This window comes from Gavia stellata, chromosome 8, assembly GCF_030936135.1.
Source record: "Gavia stellata isolate bGavSte3 chromosome 8, bGavSte3.hap2, whole genome shotgun sequence".
NCBI classification, from domain to species: Eukaryota; Metazoa; Chordata; class Aves; order Gaviiformes; family Gaviidae; genus Gavia; species Gavia stellata.
Window position 1 is genome coordinate 18762024 of NC_082601.1, and position 14293 is coordinate 18776316.

The following is a 14293-nucleotide window of genomic DNA, read 5'->3' on the forward strand; positions in this document are numbered from 1 at the left end:
CATGCGAGTGTGAAAAAAAGGCACAGGCTGGGCAGGTCTGCAGCAGGACCACAGGCATGCACAGCCTGCGTGAGAGCACCTGGCAGTGAGACCCTTGGTGCGGGGACCCTGGCAGACATGAGCCCCACAGCCCACCCCTTTACCCAGCCCTGGCTCAGGGGTACCCATCTCTGTCCCGACCCAGGGCTGGAGGGCCCAGCAGAGTCCTCTGGCTCCAACAGGAGATTCCCTTAGTGCCAGCTCTGGCATTCGTGGGACTCGCCTGACGTGCAGGGTCTCCACGGAAACCCCGCAGCATCACTCGAATTGTGGGACTGTCAGAAATGTTGTATAAACAGCTCCTTTTGTACTGGGTAATTTGCAAGTTATTATGGAGCCATGAAAAGCCTCACGTTGGGAGTCATGGACTGGGAGGGGAAGTGGAGAAAAGCTGCTGGAGCTGCCAAGTGTCGTGGGGAGCGTGATGCCTGTGTGCAGCCCCACGTGGGACTGCCAGCTCCCTAGGGGACAGGTGAGCAGCATGGGGACAAGCACTGGGTGGGGAGGCCTCCAGCAGCGTCCCCATGGATGCTCTGCAGTGGGAGTAGTCAGCGCAGACAGCCGGTGGGGCTGGAACCTTGGCAGCCTCTCCAAGAGCCTGGAAATGGGGCTGGTGGGTGCTGTGGGGCTCAACAGCTCGGTGAGCTGGTGATGCAGAGCACCGAGAGCTGTGGGGGGCATGGGAGGCAGGAAAGGTCCCGCTGAGGCTGTGGGGCTGGGACTGCCCCTCTGGCTTATTTGCAGCATCACCCAGAGAACAAGGACAGGCCGGCAGGGCTGGGGAAGGCGTGCGGGGTTGTGCCAGCACCCTGGGACCACTAATAGGTCTTAATGGCCCTGACCAGCCCCACCAGGGACCCCCACCCACAGCTTCTGCCCACACTCTTGGAGCCCTATCACAGCTCAGTCCTGGGCACCCAGTCCTGCGCTGAACAGTGCTGTGGGTCCTCACCCCAGCATGAGGGGTGGTCTCGTGTGTGTCATGCAGTATGGACAGGGACAACAGCCTACCTCCCCGGGTCAAGCTTGTGTCCCCACCAGCCACAAAGCAGTGATGCTAGCCCAGGGCTGAGCAGTCCAGCCCTGCCATCCCGCATGGGTCATGAGGCACCCGGGGGGTAGGGTGCAAGGTCTGCCTTAGGACACTGGGTGCCTTGGGCGGGAGGCTGTGTGGTTTGCAAGGGGGGCTCATGCCATGATGTGGGCAATGCCAGGCCAGGGGGATTGCTGTGAAGGACTGTGCCCATATATTATCTCTTGTTCTTGTGCAGGCGGGTCAGCAGTGCTGGGACCCACACCCATGTCTTGGTAAGGGGACTCTTCTGCATCGCCGATGGCTGGAGGATGTGGAGGGGCTGAGCAGAAGCTGGCAGAGTGCTGGCGAGCCTGGATCTTGGGTGGGCAGTGCCATAGCACACTGCTGCTGTGCTGCTGTGTGCAGGGTTGTGGCAGCTGTGGCAGTGGAGCTGCCCTGTTTGGGGGCACTTTGGGGGCAGTGCAGGGAGGGCAGTTGCGTGCAGCGCTGGTGTGGTGTGTTGTATTATTCTTGTCCCCACTGGGGTGTGTGTGGGAGCTGAGGTGGTGGGCTGTGCCCCACGGTGCTGAGCATGGGAGAGAAGAGCAGCCCCTGCCCAGGACGGTGGGGCAGGATGGACCCATGGCAGGGGACAGTGGTAGAGCCACTGCTGGGCAGGGGGCTCGGACCCCTCGGTGCCGTGGAGCCAAAGCCAGCAGGGTGAGGACGTGTGACCCCCCGCCCCGCGGCTGCCCTCGCCCCCCGCCACCTGTGCCCTGCCTGTCCCCCGCCGCTGCCACTGCGTGCCAGGGCTGGCGGGGAGGCGGAGGCGGAGGCAGGCGGGGGAAGGATGGAGGGAGGAGCACTCCAGTGATGCTTCATGCTCACAGCTCCAGCCCTCTCGAGAGCCCAACCTGGCGAGCCCCTTCCTCTCCCCCCGCCGTCCCCGGCTGCCGGCGGTGGAGGATGCTCGGAGCATCGCTTGCCCCCCCGGCGTGCTGACAGCGGGGACCCCGCCGGGAGCGGGCTGGCGTCCTGCCGGGCCTGAGCCGGTGTGACCGGGCCAGCGGGGCTCTGCAGAAGCATGAAGAAGATCTGGGTGAAGAAGCGTTTCCAGGTAAGGGCTCCGGGCTGCCGCGCCGGCGGGTGCCGGGAGGAGGGGGCAGTGCCGGGGAGCGGGAGCGCATCGGGATGGGGATGGGGATAGGGGTGCCCCTCCGGCCCTGCTGCTGCCACCCGGGGCTCCCCAGGGCTTCGCCCATCGCCGGCTCCAGCTCCGCTTGCGGAGCCGCCTGTTCTCGCCAGCCCGGGCAGGAGGGGCAGAGGGCAGGTGCTCAGCACCGCTTGTGCCAGCAGCGGGGCTGGGACCCCTGCGGGGGGCTTCCCCCCGGCACCATCCTCTCCCCTCTCTGCCCTCCGGAGCCGGGGCGGCAAATGGAGGCTGCTTCATGGCTCCCCCCAGCCCCGCTGCTGGTGGTCACGGAGCTGGAGACGAGGCTTTGCATGCGTCATCCCCTCCGCGTCAGGAGCATGCCTGGCACAGGCAAGGCTCCTCCGCGGGCCCCGCCACACGCTCTGCCACCGAGCAAGGAACAAGGACGTCACTTGGCCTCGGCGTGGGGTGGAGGATGGGGGGCACCTTTCGAGGAAGCCCCTGGCTCCCCCAGGGCGCACAAGCCCACCCCGCTGCTCCACCCAGCGCGGGTGCGTAGCCTCCCCGCTGTCACCCTGCCTGGTGGCCCAGCAGGGGCTGGGGAGGGGCTGTCACCTGCAGGCCCTTCCCAGGGGTGCGGGATGTATGGGGGGACACAGGTCCCCAGGGATGCTGGGAGCCAGGTGGGGACATTCCTCTGGGGCAGGGTGGATGGCACTGCCTGGCTGCCCCATCTGCCCTTGGGGGCAGCAAGCCCAGGGGCTTGCCCGAGTGGTGGGGCAGGGTCCTGCTCCGCTGGCTGAGCATGGCCCATAGTGGCTGTCCCTCTGCACCAGGCAAGCCACCCACTGCCTCCCCACCTCACCCCGTCCCTGCTCCCTGTCTGCCTGTCTTGCACCAGTGGCACCAGTGCCATGTGGTGCTGGGCTCCACATGCCAGGTGGTGGCAGGCTGCACGGGCTGTGCTCCATAGCCCCAGGAGACCCTTCTCCCCCCTGACTCCCCTTGGCCCCATGGCCATGGCTAGGGATGCCCCATGCCAGGGCCAGGGCAGGACCCCAGCCCAGGCAGGGAGGTCTGTGCCTGGCACGGGGGAAAGAGGCGGTGCCAGGTCTCAGTCAGCTGCCCCATGGAGCAGGGCTGAAGCTGGGTGCTGTTCCCAGCCAGCCCGTCTCACCTCAGGCTGGGTGCACAAAGAGCGGGCTCCTGGGACTCCCCCACCCCTTTTCCCAGGGTGCAAACGAAATCCCAGGCAGGGAGCGCACCCCCACTCTCTGGCTGGCCCCTTCGCCCAGGCCCCAGCCCACATTGAGCCTCCAGCTGCTCCTGCCACCTTTCCACGTCCTTGCTCGGGGATGACCCTGCATCACCCAGCACTCGCTCCCTGCCGAGCTGCGGGTGGGTGCTGCACCAGAGGGGGGTCTGCGCTGCGGGGTGCCCCAATCCCGCAGGGACCTGTTGCGGGGCAGGGGGAAAGGGGCTCAGCCACCCCACAGCTCTGGGCAATGGAGCCCAGCCCAGGCCCACTGGGTGCAGTCACCATATTTGATGGGGAGCTGATGGCGTCAGTCCCTGGGGAAGCCACTAGAGCACCCGATAATGGCACTCAATTGCATTTTCATTTTTTAATGGGGGAATTATCCGCCGATGGTGCAGTTAATCACTCATCTATCTTTCCCTGGCCTGGAAGACGGGCTTCCAGCCAGAACCGGCAGTCAGCCGAGGAGGGGAGGTGAAGCCTGGCTCAGCCTGAATACAAATGTGTCTCGTGCAGCCACTGCCCTGTGGCCAGCACCGCATGCAGGCAGGGGGCTGGTGGGAGCCCTCAAGCGCTGCCCACGAGCAGGGGCTGCTGTTGCAGTGGCAGCAGCTTTGGGGCATGCAAAATAAGCCTGCTGCCCTTCCAAGGGCAACTAGCTGCTGGCCATGCTTGGCTGGCTGTGCCCAGGGGCTGTCTGTCCCTGCGGGCTGTTTATCCGTGACCCTGCCTGGGAGCTGTGGGGAGGCAGGAGGGGCTGGCAGGCCAAAAGGCTGCAAGAAAGCTGGGTGTCCAGCCCTGGGCCCCATGCTGGGGAGACAGGGCATGGGGCGTCAGTGTCCTGGGGAGACCCCGTCACCCAGACTGGCTGGGAAGGATGCTCAGTCCTGGCAGCCCAACCCTGCCTGTCTGCACGCTGCATCCCTGTGTCTGCCTTGGAGATCACCCCATACCTCTGCTTCCCTGGGAGACAGCGTTGGTGCACGCCAGGGCTGGCAGCTGGGTCGCTCTCAGCCGGTCCCTCCCTTGGCAAGTGGGTTCCTGGCCCTGGGCTGTGGCGCAGAGGGCAGCCAAGCTGGCAGGGAGCTCCCGGCGCCTCCGCCCTGTGCTTGGGTCCTGCCTGCCTGCCCAGACAGCGCAGGCAAGCATGGCTCCCACGCCTCCAGCCCCGCGCAGACAGGCTGGTCCCATGCCGCTTGTGCCAGGCAGCATCTCTCGCAGCTGGCACGGCCTCCACCGGGGATAGGGGATGCTGTCCCCGTGTTGGGCCGGTGCCTGTGGCGGTGTCTGGGCCAGCGCCTGGAAGACGCTTTGCTGGCCCGGTCCCCACGCTGGTGCGGGCGGTGGCTTCAAAGGGGCTGCGGAGCATTTGGGCACCTGCCAGGGCAAAGACCTTGCTGCAGGTGGTGCTGGCTGCAGGCAGCGGTGCCGGGGCAGCTGTGCTGCCCAGGGCTGTCACTGCCTGGGCATGGGCTGCAGAACAGGGCTGGGGTGCACAATGTCACCCCCAGGCACGGGCAGTGGCACAGGGCTGGGGTGCACGGGTGTCACCCCCCAGGCACGGGCAGCGGCGCAGGGCTGGGGTGCACAGTGCCATCACCAAGGAATGTGTGTGTGTGTGTGTGTGTGTGCACGCGCACGCACGCACATGTAGGTGCGTGCGATTGTGTGTGTGCACGGCTGGGCATGCGCTACATGTGTCCACCTACACCCATCCACGGCTGTGAGCGCGGGGGTGTGTGCCTGTGGGTACCCCGTGGGTGTGCATCTGGGGGGGGTGAGCGTGTGTGTGAGTGGTGCCGGGTGTGCCCTGTCAGCGGGAGGGTGTGAGCGGCACCAGGTGTGCTGTGCCAGTGTGTATGTGAGCGATTGTGGGTGTGAGCGGTGCCGCATGTGCCATGATGGGGTGTGTGCGTGTGGGTGTGCCGTGCCAGCAGTGTGAGTGCGTGTGTGAGCAGGCGCGTGGCACCGTGCCGTGGGTAATGTTCTCTTCTCTTTTCCTTTGCAGAAGACCGGCCACTCACGGCGCTTCGGGCGCTTCACGCATGGTGCGTTGAGTTACCAGGACCCGGCTCCCCCACCGCTCTGAGTGCGCCGGGATGGGGTCCAGCCCCACCGCCATTCCGCAGTGGGGCAGTGAGCAGAGGCTGGGCAGGGATGGGCTGCAGCTTGCCAGCCCCGAAACAGGGTCCCGGTCAGCCGGGAGCTCCCGCTGTCCTCCACAAGGCCAGGCTGCTCCTGGCCCCGCAAGCTCCGGCTCCTCGGGGGCTGCCAGGCTGTTGTGGCCAGGCTGGGGATCCTGGTGTGGTGCCAGTGCATGGGGCAGCTGGCGGTGTGTTGAGCTGTGGAGGGGCAGATTGGAGTCAGGGGGGAGCAGTGTGGCCCCCCACCACGCTGTGGCAGTGCAGTGGAGGGGAGTGGTGGTAGGGCAGGGAACACGACCCTTGCCACAGGGGTCCGTTGCGGCAGCTTGTGAGGACTCGGGCAGCAGCAGGGAGGAAAGGCTGGCCCTCCCTGGCTGCACAGCGTCGGCTTTCCTGGAACAGGACATTAGGGCAGCACTGATCTGGCCTGGCTGCATCCTGCCCATGGGGAGGTTCTCACTGATGCTCTACCTCGAGCATCCCTGCTTTATCAGCTGGGGCCGTGCTCTGGGGCATGGCTGTATCGCACAGCACTTGCCACCGATGGGGTAGGGGATGAATGTGTGTGTGCCAGTGGGAGGGTGCTTGCACATGGACACACATGTCCGTGTGCCCCAGCACCCCCAGGAGCACCCAGCTGGGGCATGGGCTTAGGGGTACAGCCCCAAGTTGCGGTGCCCTGCAGAGAAGAGGGATGTGCAGGTGCTGCGGTGGCAAGGCCAGCCCACAGGGTAGCTCCAGCCACTCCTAGGACAGGAGGTGGCTGTTCTACCAGGCAGGATGTGGCCATGGCATTGGGAGGGGATGGTGCCGTGCACTGCGCAGGCGGGATGGTCTGTGTGCGAGAAGGGTCTGTGTGCAATGCCGGAGCAGCGTGCTGTGAACGTGGGTGCAGAGTGGAGACATGGTGGGGAAGTCTGGGGAACCAGACTGTTTCCATGCCCCATGAGCACCTGGCCCTTGCCATGGGGCTGGGCAGGACATGGGGTGCTCCTCCTGGGATCCTGAGATGGCCAAACGCCCAGTCCTGGTCCCATCCCTGGACCCAAAGCCCAGCACAGAGTGCCAGGCTCTCCAAGCCGGCATGGCCCACCCAGGCGCTGCCCTGGCAGGTCCCTGCCCCACGGCAGCGCGGGGAGATGCTGGGGACAAGGTCCCTCCCCGCTGCCCCCCGCGTCTCCGCAGGCCGGGCCGATAACCGGGTGTTGATGTCTCTCTCTCTCTTGCTGCCCCTATGGAAGCGAAGTTTTCCGCTCCTGCAGGAAACAAAGTTACGGTAGGAAGATCCCTGCCCGATGCCAGCCCCGTCCCCAGAGCAGGCCCTGTGCCCCAGCCTGCCGCCCTGCCCCATCGCTGCCACTGTTCCCCTGCCCTGCCTCCCTGTCCCCACGCCACCTCCTCCAGCCGCCTTCCCACCGCCAGCATGGTCTCCCTTCCTCCCATTATCTAATGCTGCTCCTGCCAGCTTTGCCTGCCCTCCCCTGCCTGCCCTTGCCCTGATGGACTTTCCCAGCCCTGGTCCTGCCTTTCCCTGCTGGCAGCTTGTCCCTGCAGGTCACAGTCATGCCCCCTGCCCTGGCGCTGCCTCTTCCCAGAGCTGCCCGGGCACTGCTCTCCTGCCCCTGGACCCCGTGGGTCTGCAAGGGGCAGCGCCAGCCTGGCCTGCTGTCCCTGTGTCTCCTGACCCCCAGCTCTCCCCCCAATCCCCAGACTCGGAGACGGGCGAGGATGAGCCCAGCGACCCCCAGGTGACGCAGCGCAGTGAGCTCCAGGATGAGACGGCCTTCAGCACCCCCACGGGTGAGCAGGGGGCACCCGGCTTGCACGGGGCCCCGGCACCGGCTGCTGGGCACAGCCCCCCTGCAAGGGCTCTGCTGGCCCAGCTTTGGGGGTCTCCATGGCGGGGGGAGGAGCTGTGGTCCACCCATGCAAAGGGGAGAGGGCTTGGGGCAGCCTGCTCTGGACACCCTGTGGTGGCTCAGTCCTCTCTGAGCAGGGTGCTGGGCTCATCCCCACGGGCACCCAGTGTTGGCTCATCCCTCTCCTTCCAGGTGGGTCCGACACCCTTGTGGACGCCTCCATGAACACAACGCCGACCTCTGTGCTGGCCCTGTCACAGACGGAGGAGCGCTCCAGCTGGTCTGGCAGCCAGCAGACCGTGGTGGAGAAGGAGACGGATGCCAGCCTCCTGGCACGGGGACCCTACCTCCGCCCCGCTGCCTGGCAGCAGCCACAGGGAACCCCAAGGCAAGCAAATGCGCCGGCCCTGCGCGGCGCCGAGGTCCGGCACCTGGGTGTGGAGCCGCTGGTGCGGGCATCACGGGCTAATCTGGTGGGCACGAGCTGGGGGTCAGAGGATAGCCTTTCAGTGGCCAGCGACCCGTACGGCAGCGCCTTCAGCCTGTACCGAGGACGGGCGCTCTCACTCCATGTGTAAGTAGCCTGGGGAAGCGTGCGGAAGGGACATCACGCTGGGGCCATCTCCTTCCAACCCCCACAGCCATCTCCTCTCCTCCCCTCCACCTGAGCTTTCTTTGCCTTCGCCATGCCCGGATGAGGATCGGGGGCTCTGAGCAGTAGGCAGCCTGTCCCGGTGAGCTGGTGGCAGCAATCAGGGCTGGGGGGGACAGGCCCATGGGTGAGGGAGGGGACATGGAGTGGGATACCTTTCTGCTGTGGCCAGGTTGAGGCTGGGGGTAACCCCTGCGCTGCTGCATGCACCACAGCATCCCACCCGCAGGCTGTGCCATGGGTGTCCCCGTGTCCCACCCAGCTGCGGGGGCTCTGCACAGCGCAGGGTGTGGGGACCAGGGGGTGCGTGGCAGCCTGGGACACCCACTGGCAAGGCTCTGCCGCCTGCAGTCCCCACCGCCCAGGGACCACAGCAGCAGGGGACAGGGACATGCTGCCTCCCCAGGACCTGCTGACCTGCTCAGAGACCCCGTCCCTCCCCATTGTCTTCAGTCCCCATCCCCACAGGCCTGCTCCTTCAACCTCCATCCCGCCCCTTTTTTTTGTTCAAGGCTGCTTGTTCCACCAGAACCTCATCTCCACCTTACGATTTCTGCACCATGATTGATGAGTCCCCCTGGGAGCAGCGGGGCGGGGGGATGCGCCTGCAGCAGCATGTGTGCCAGGGGATGGCTTGTAGACTCAGGGACCCGCTCTGCCTTGTGGAAGAGCTGGCCTGTGCCACACTGCCTCGGCACACCAGGACGCCCAGGCAAACTGGGGCACCCCCCGGACCCTGGTTCTGCCTGCATGGCGGCCCTGGGGAGGGGACTTGCTGGGTATCCCAGCATCACTCTGCTGTCCCACATGGGTACCCCTGAGCAAGGGGACACCGCTGTGTCACAGCAGCCCAGGACTCTCATCCAACCCAGCCGGCTCCCGGTGGTCTCCGGGTAGCTGGATTCTCTTGCTGGGGCCCCTCGAGGCTCCCCGGTCCCGGGGCTGCCATGCCTCATTGGGCACTGTGGTGCAGGCTGGGAGCAGGGATGCAGCCAGGTGGTGAGGGTGGGCTCTGAACCGCGGTCCTCTGTCTCTCCCCTTGCAGCAGCATCCCCCAGGGGGGGTACCGGAGAGATGACCCCCACAGCGGCCCTGTCTCTCCTAAGCCCGGCGCCGAGCCCCCGAGGTCCCCTGCTGCCTTGCCGCTGACTGCCAAGCCACCCATCCTCCGCTCGCCGTCTCCCCGTGCTGGCCTGTGCCTGCCGCCACCCGCCGCTGCCACATCCCAGCCTGCTGCCCGTGGCCCTGGCGTCCCCTCCTTCACACCCGTGACCCCCCGCAAGAAGTCCTCAGTGCCGACCGAGTACCAGGACACAGTCCCCGAGGAGTACGAGGAGAAGATCAAAAAGCCCAAGTCCTCAGGGTACTCACAGGGCAGCACACAAGAGTCCCGTCCCCAGACACCCATGAGCGACGCCTCCGGTCGTGTCTCTGTCCGGGCATCCCCCAAGCTGGTGCGTGCTGGCTCCAAGATCTTCGAGAGGCTGCAGTACTTTGAGGAGCGGCGGAGAAGCCTGGAGCAGGCGGACAGCCCCTTCCCCGCACACCCCTGCCTGCCCTTGCGCAAGGCGCGGTCCTTCGACCAGCCCGGCTCTGGCTCGCGCCGTGCTGGCACACTGGGTGGCTCGCGGGAGGACGTGCGGGAAGGCAGCCGCTGGGAGCCGGGCGGCACGGCAGCATGCCGGCGTTTGGCTTTCCGGCAGAAAGCTGCATCCTTTGATGAGCGGGGCAAGTTCGCTGGCCGTGTCTACGCCATTGAGCACAAGTTTGCGGAGGAGCTGACCCGCATCAAGCGGACGGTCTCCAAGCAGCAGCTGCGGCGCTCCCAGGAGCTGTGCAAAGCTGGGCTGCCCCCGGCACCCTCGCCCCCGGCGGCCGGCGAGCCTGCTGCCCCCCGTGCCCCCCGCACCCCCTCCTCACAGGGCGCCGGTGGGCGCAAGGCACTGCTGCCGAAGACCTTCCCACCAGCGGAGAGCACGCACGTCATCCAGCACCTGGCACTTTCCAGCGTGGCGCTGGTGGGACCCGACGGGGAGCCGGAGCCTGGGGGGCAGCGGGGGAGAAAAGCCCCGGCGCGGGGCGGCGTGGCAGCCGGTCAGCCCACCGAGGTGGAGGATGCAGGTGCCAGGAAGGGTCCACAGCAAGAAGGCACTGGTGAAGTGAAGAAGAAGGAGCAGTGGCCATTAGCGCAAGCCACCCCGCAGGGACGGGCGGCCCTTTCGCAGGCGGGTCCCGCTGAAGGCACCCTGTGCCCGGATGGGGGCCCCGCCAGTGGAGCCCGTGGTCCTGGGGCAGTAAGCGAAGCCGTGGCTGCCCGACTGGCTGTGCCCCATGGGCTGTACCGGCGGCCGGAGGCGCCCGTGGAGGTGCGGTTCCTGCCCTGGGCAAAGCCAGGGATGGAGCAGGAGGCTCGCCTGGAGAGGAGCTGGGCAGGGCAGCACGGCCTGGGCAGGGAGGTGGAGAGAAGGCAGACGAAAGTGTCAGAGAAGAAAGACAGTGGCCGGACGGCTCAAGAAGGCAGGAGCACGAGGAGTAAAGGGAAGGGGCGCCGAGCCAGGCCCACCTCTCCGGAGCTAGGTAGGAGCATGGCTTTCTGCCCACCTGTGGGGCGAGCTGGCGTGGCCAGCCCCTAAGCGGGATGGGGGACCCCCAGCCTGCCCCTGGGAGGCATGGGGAGCCCAGGCTGTGCCAGAGAGCACAGGGGTGGGGCGGTACGACACAGCTCTGGATGTTGGGGATGTTGGCACCAGCCAGTGCTGTAAGACAGAGCAGCCTGGGTACCTGCTTGCTGGGCCTTGAGATCATGATGCTTGCTGATGTCTCCATCCCTCCTGCCTGGCATGGGAAGGACGCAGGGTACTGACCTCTGGCACCCAGGCCTGGGCTGCTCTGGCCCCACAGGGCACAGGGCACCCGTTGCAGCTTGTCCCGGCTGGACCATGCTCAGCGCTCCAGGCAGGGTGTGCAGCACAAGTGTCCACAGGGAATGCAGTGGTTTAGCTGGGGGAGAGATGCCCTGCCCATCCCGGCACGCAGGGTTGAGACCAGACTGCGCCCGTGCCAGGAGCTCCTTCCAGGCTCTGCTCTGGTTGGAGCAGTGCCAGGCCCACGCAAGGCTCCTGGTGCAGCCCCAGGACCTTTGCCCGTGTGCTGGGGCCATGGGAGGGGAGGGAGCTGTGAGGCTGATGCTGATGTAGCATGGCAGAGCAGCCAGCACCCCATGGAGTCTGGCAGGAGCTTGGAGAGGGGGCTGCAGTGGGCTGTACAACCTTCCTTCTTCCACACCCCGCTGTCACCGCATCCCTTATGCTGTATGGGGATGTACAGCAAGCTGTGCGCTCCCTGCCCCGTAGTCCTCTGCCTCGTCCCGCTGCAGGCACTGTGCCATGGTGGTCCCTGATGTGGTCCTTTCCTCCATTGCATGGTGTGGGGTGGCCTAATGCCCCAGCGAGGGTGTGGGGCATGTGGTATCAGGGATGGGCAGAGGGTTGCGAGGCCCCTGCTCTGCCTGCATGCAGCCCAGTGCAGCCCAGGACCCACTCGCTCCATCCTGCTGATGACCATGGGGCCCGTCTCTCCCTGTCCAGAGTCATCTGACGACTCCTACGTCTCAGCGGGTGAAGACCCCCTAGAAGCCCCCATCTTTGAGATCCCCATCCAGGACATGGCGGTGGCTGTGGGGGCAGAGGTGCTGCTCAAGTGCATTGTCACGGCCAACCCCCAGCCAGAAGGTGAGCGACCACGGGGCGGGGGGATCGGGGGGGGGTCAGGTGTGTGAGTGTGGCAGAGGGCCTCTGCATGTCCACGTCCCACCTGCTGAGCCGTCCCTTGGGGCCACCTGAGCTGTGCTGTGTGGGGGACACAGCCCCAAGCTGGGTGTCTCAGGGAGGTGGTGTGCCCACCCTGGGAGCATGCCTTCCACCCTGCCTTCCCCCAGGCAGGAGTGAAGTGCTTGGGCACCGCCTGCCAGGGCAGGCTGTGGAGGGCAGGGTGCGGGCAGGGTGTCTGCTATTCCCCTGTGCCTGGCTGGGCTGTTGGGAGAGCAGGAGAAGGGCTGCTGCGTACTGTGCGGGCAGGGAGGGGTGATGCTCTGGGCTGCTGTTGGGACGGCTCAGGTGGTTTCCCGCGGGCAGAGCCCCGGTGCCCGGCTCAGGGCTGATGGGCTCCGGCCACGCTGTAGCCAGGAGGTGGGCAGGGGCAGCTGGGCAGCCAGAGCCGGTACCAGCCGACAGAGCCGGGCAGAAGCGAAGCGGCTTTGATTCCCTCCTCCAGCCTCCACTGGAGGGCGGGAGGATGCCAGGAATCGGGCAGGGGCCGGCCCCGCTCTCTCCGTCAGGGGCCGTGGGAACCCGGGGCGGCTCCCCATGGCAAAGGGGTCCCCAGGCCAGGCAGGGGAGCCCCTGGCCTCGCCGGCACCTTGCGCAGACCCCCGGCGGAGCTTGGGCTGTCCCGCCCGCCAGTGACCCTCGCCTCTGCCGGCAGTGTCCTGGAGGAAGGACGGGGTCCCGCTGCGGAGCAGCACGACGCGGCCCATCAAGGCGGAGGGCGAGCGTCATACCCTGCTGGTCAGGAGCGCCCGGGTAGCCGACGCTGGCCTCTACACCGTCACCGCGGCCAACGAGGTGGGGGCGACCTGCTGCAGTGCCATCCTCAGCGTGCGGCCCGGTGAGTGCAGTGCCATCCTCAGCGTGCGCGGCCCGGTGAGTGCCGGCGGGCGGGCGGCGGGAGCGCGGCCGGCGGTGGGAGGGCCGGCGCCGCGGCAGGCTGGCTGCCAGCTCGGCCGCTGCTGTCACTGGGAAGAAAGCGGCTTCCTTACCCTACAAGGCTCTGTCTGAACCAAAGCAGCTGACGTGCTCCCGGCGAGCACGGAGGGATCCTGCCGTGGGGAGGAGCGGGGTCAGGCTGTGAGCATCCCCCGGCACCTAGCAAGCAGCCCAGTGTCCGGCCTCCCCCACACCTGCCCTGCACCCCACTAGCCATGGGGATACCCCAGCCTGCCCTCCAACCCGCAAACCGTGGGGATACCCCTGCCTCCAGCCTGCAAACCATGGGGACACCCCTGCCTGCCCTCCAACCTGCAAATTGTGGGGATACCCCTGCCCCCCAGCCCGCTAGCCGTGGGGATACCACTGCCCCACAAGCTATTAGCTGTGGGGATACCCAGCCTGCCCATCAAGCCGCTAGCCGGGGGGTACCCAGCCTGTCCTCCACCCCGCTGGCCGTGGGGATACCCAGCCCGCCGCAGCCCCCGGGCGCTCCCCATCCTGAGAGTGTCCCCGGGGAGCGTGCGGAGGCTCAGAGCTGCCCTGGGGGCTTGTAGCACCCAAAAAACCACCCGCTCCGTGCTGCAGCCGGGCTGTACACCCAGGGGCAGCAGCGGCCGGGTAGGGCCAGCCGCGGGCCCAGCGGCGGGGGGGCAGGAAGGGGCCCGGCAGCCCCCGGCCCCGCGGCGGGCCCTCCCCCGCGCTGCTGGCCCAGCCCCGGGGGCCGGGCGGCGCTGGGGCGGGGAGGGCTCAGCGGGCCGGCGGCGCTGCGGGCTGGAGGCGCGCGCGGTACCGCCGCACCGGCCCCAGCAGCGGCAGCGGCGGCTCGGCGGTGCGGCCCGGCCCGGCCCGGCCCGGCGCGGCTCGCCCCGGGGCGGGGGCTGCCGGGGCCGCGCCCCCCGGTGAGTGCGGGGGACGGCGGGGGGATGCGGGAGGGCGGGCGGGGGAGAGCTGGGGGTCGGCCCCCCCAGCTCTCTGCCCTGCGGCTGCCCGCGGGCATCGCGGGGGCGCGGCGGGGCACAGCCCTCGCCCTGCACCGGGCAGCCCGCCCGCCTCCCCCCCGGTAAGGGGAGGGGGGGGTTGAGGGCGCTCCGGCAGCCGGGCTGGAGGGGGGCCAGCACCCCCAGCGCGGCGGCCGGGCTCTGCCAGCACCCCGCGCCGCTCGCGGCTCCCCGCCTCGCACCACCCGCCCGCGGCCCCCACACGCATCCCGCACCCCGCTGGTCCCCCATGCCGGCCCCGGGTGGGCTCCCCACGCAGGCGGGTCCGACCCCCGGGGAGCGAGCAGGACGGCCGGGCGGGCTGCTGGGGGAGTGCAGCTGCCAATGTCACCTTCAGCCCTCGCCGGCTCGGGGCAGGGACAGCCATCCCGGGAATCCGGGCGGCTTAAGGATGGGAGCGCGGGCTGCT

The 14293-nt window shown here is 67.8% G+C and overlaps 1 protein-coding gene across 1 annotated transcript in view; it reads left to right on the forward strand.

Moving 5' to 3' along the window:
* SPEG (striated muscle enriched protein kinase) overlaps positions 1–14293 on the forward strand; it is a 39515-nt gene that overhangs the window by 6208 nt on the left and 19014 nt on the right. The window contains exons 2-6 of the mRNA XM_059820449.1: positions 7320–7409; positions 7661–8042; positions 9166–10697; positions 11708–11851; positions 12603–12785. Coding sequence (XP_059676432.1) covers positions 7320–7409; positions 7661–8042; positions 9166–10697; positions 11708–11851; positions 12603–12785 — 2331 coding nt within the window. The remainder of the gene's footprint in view (positions 1–7319; positions 7410–7660; positions 8043–9165; positions 10698–11707; positions 11852–12602; positions 12786–14293) is intronic.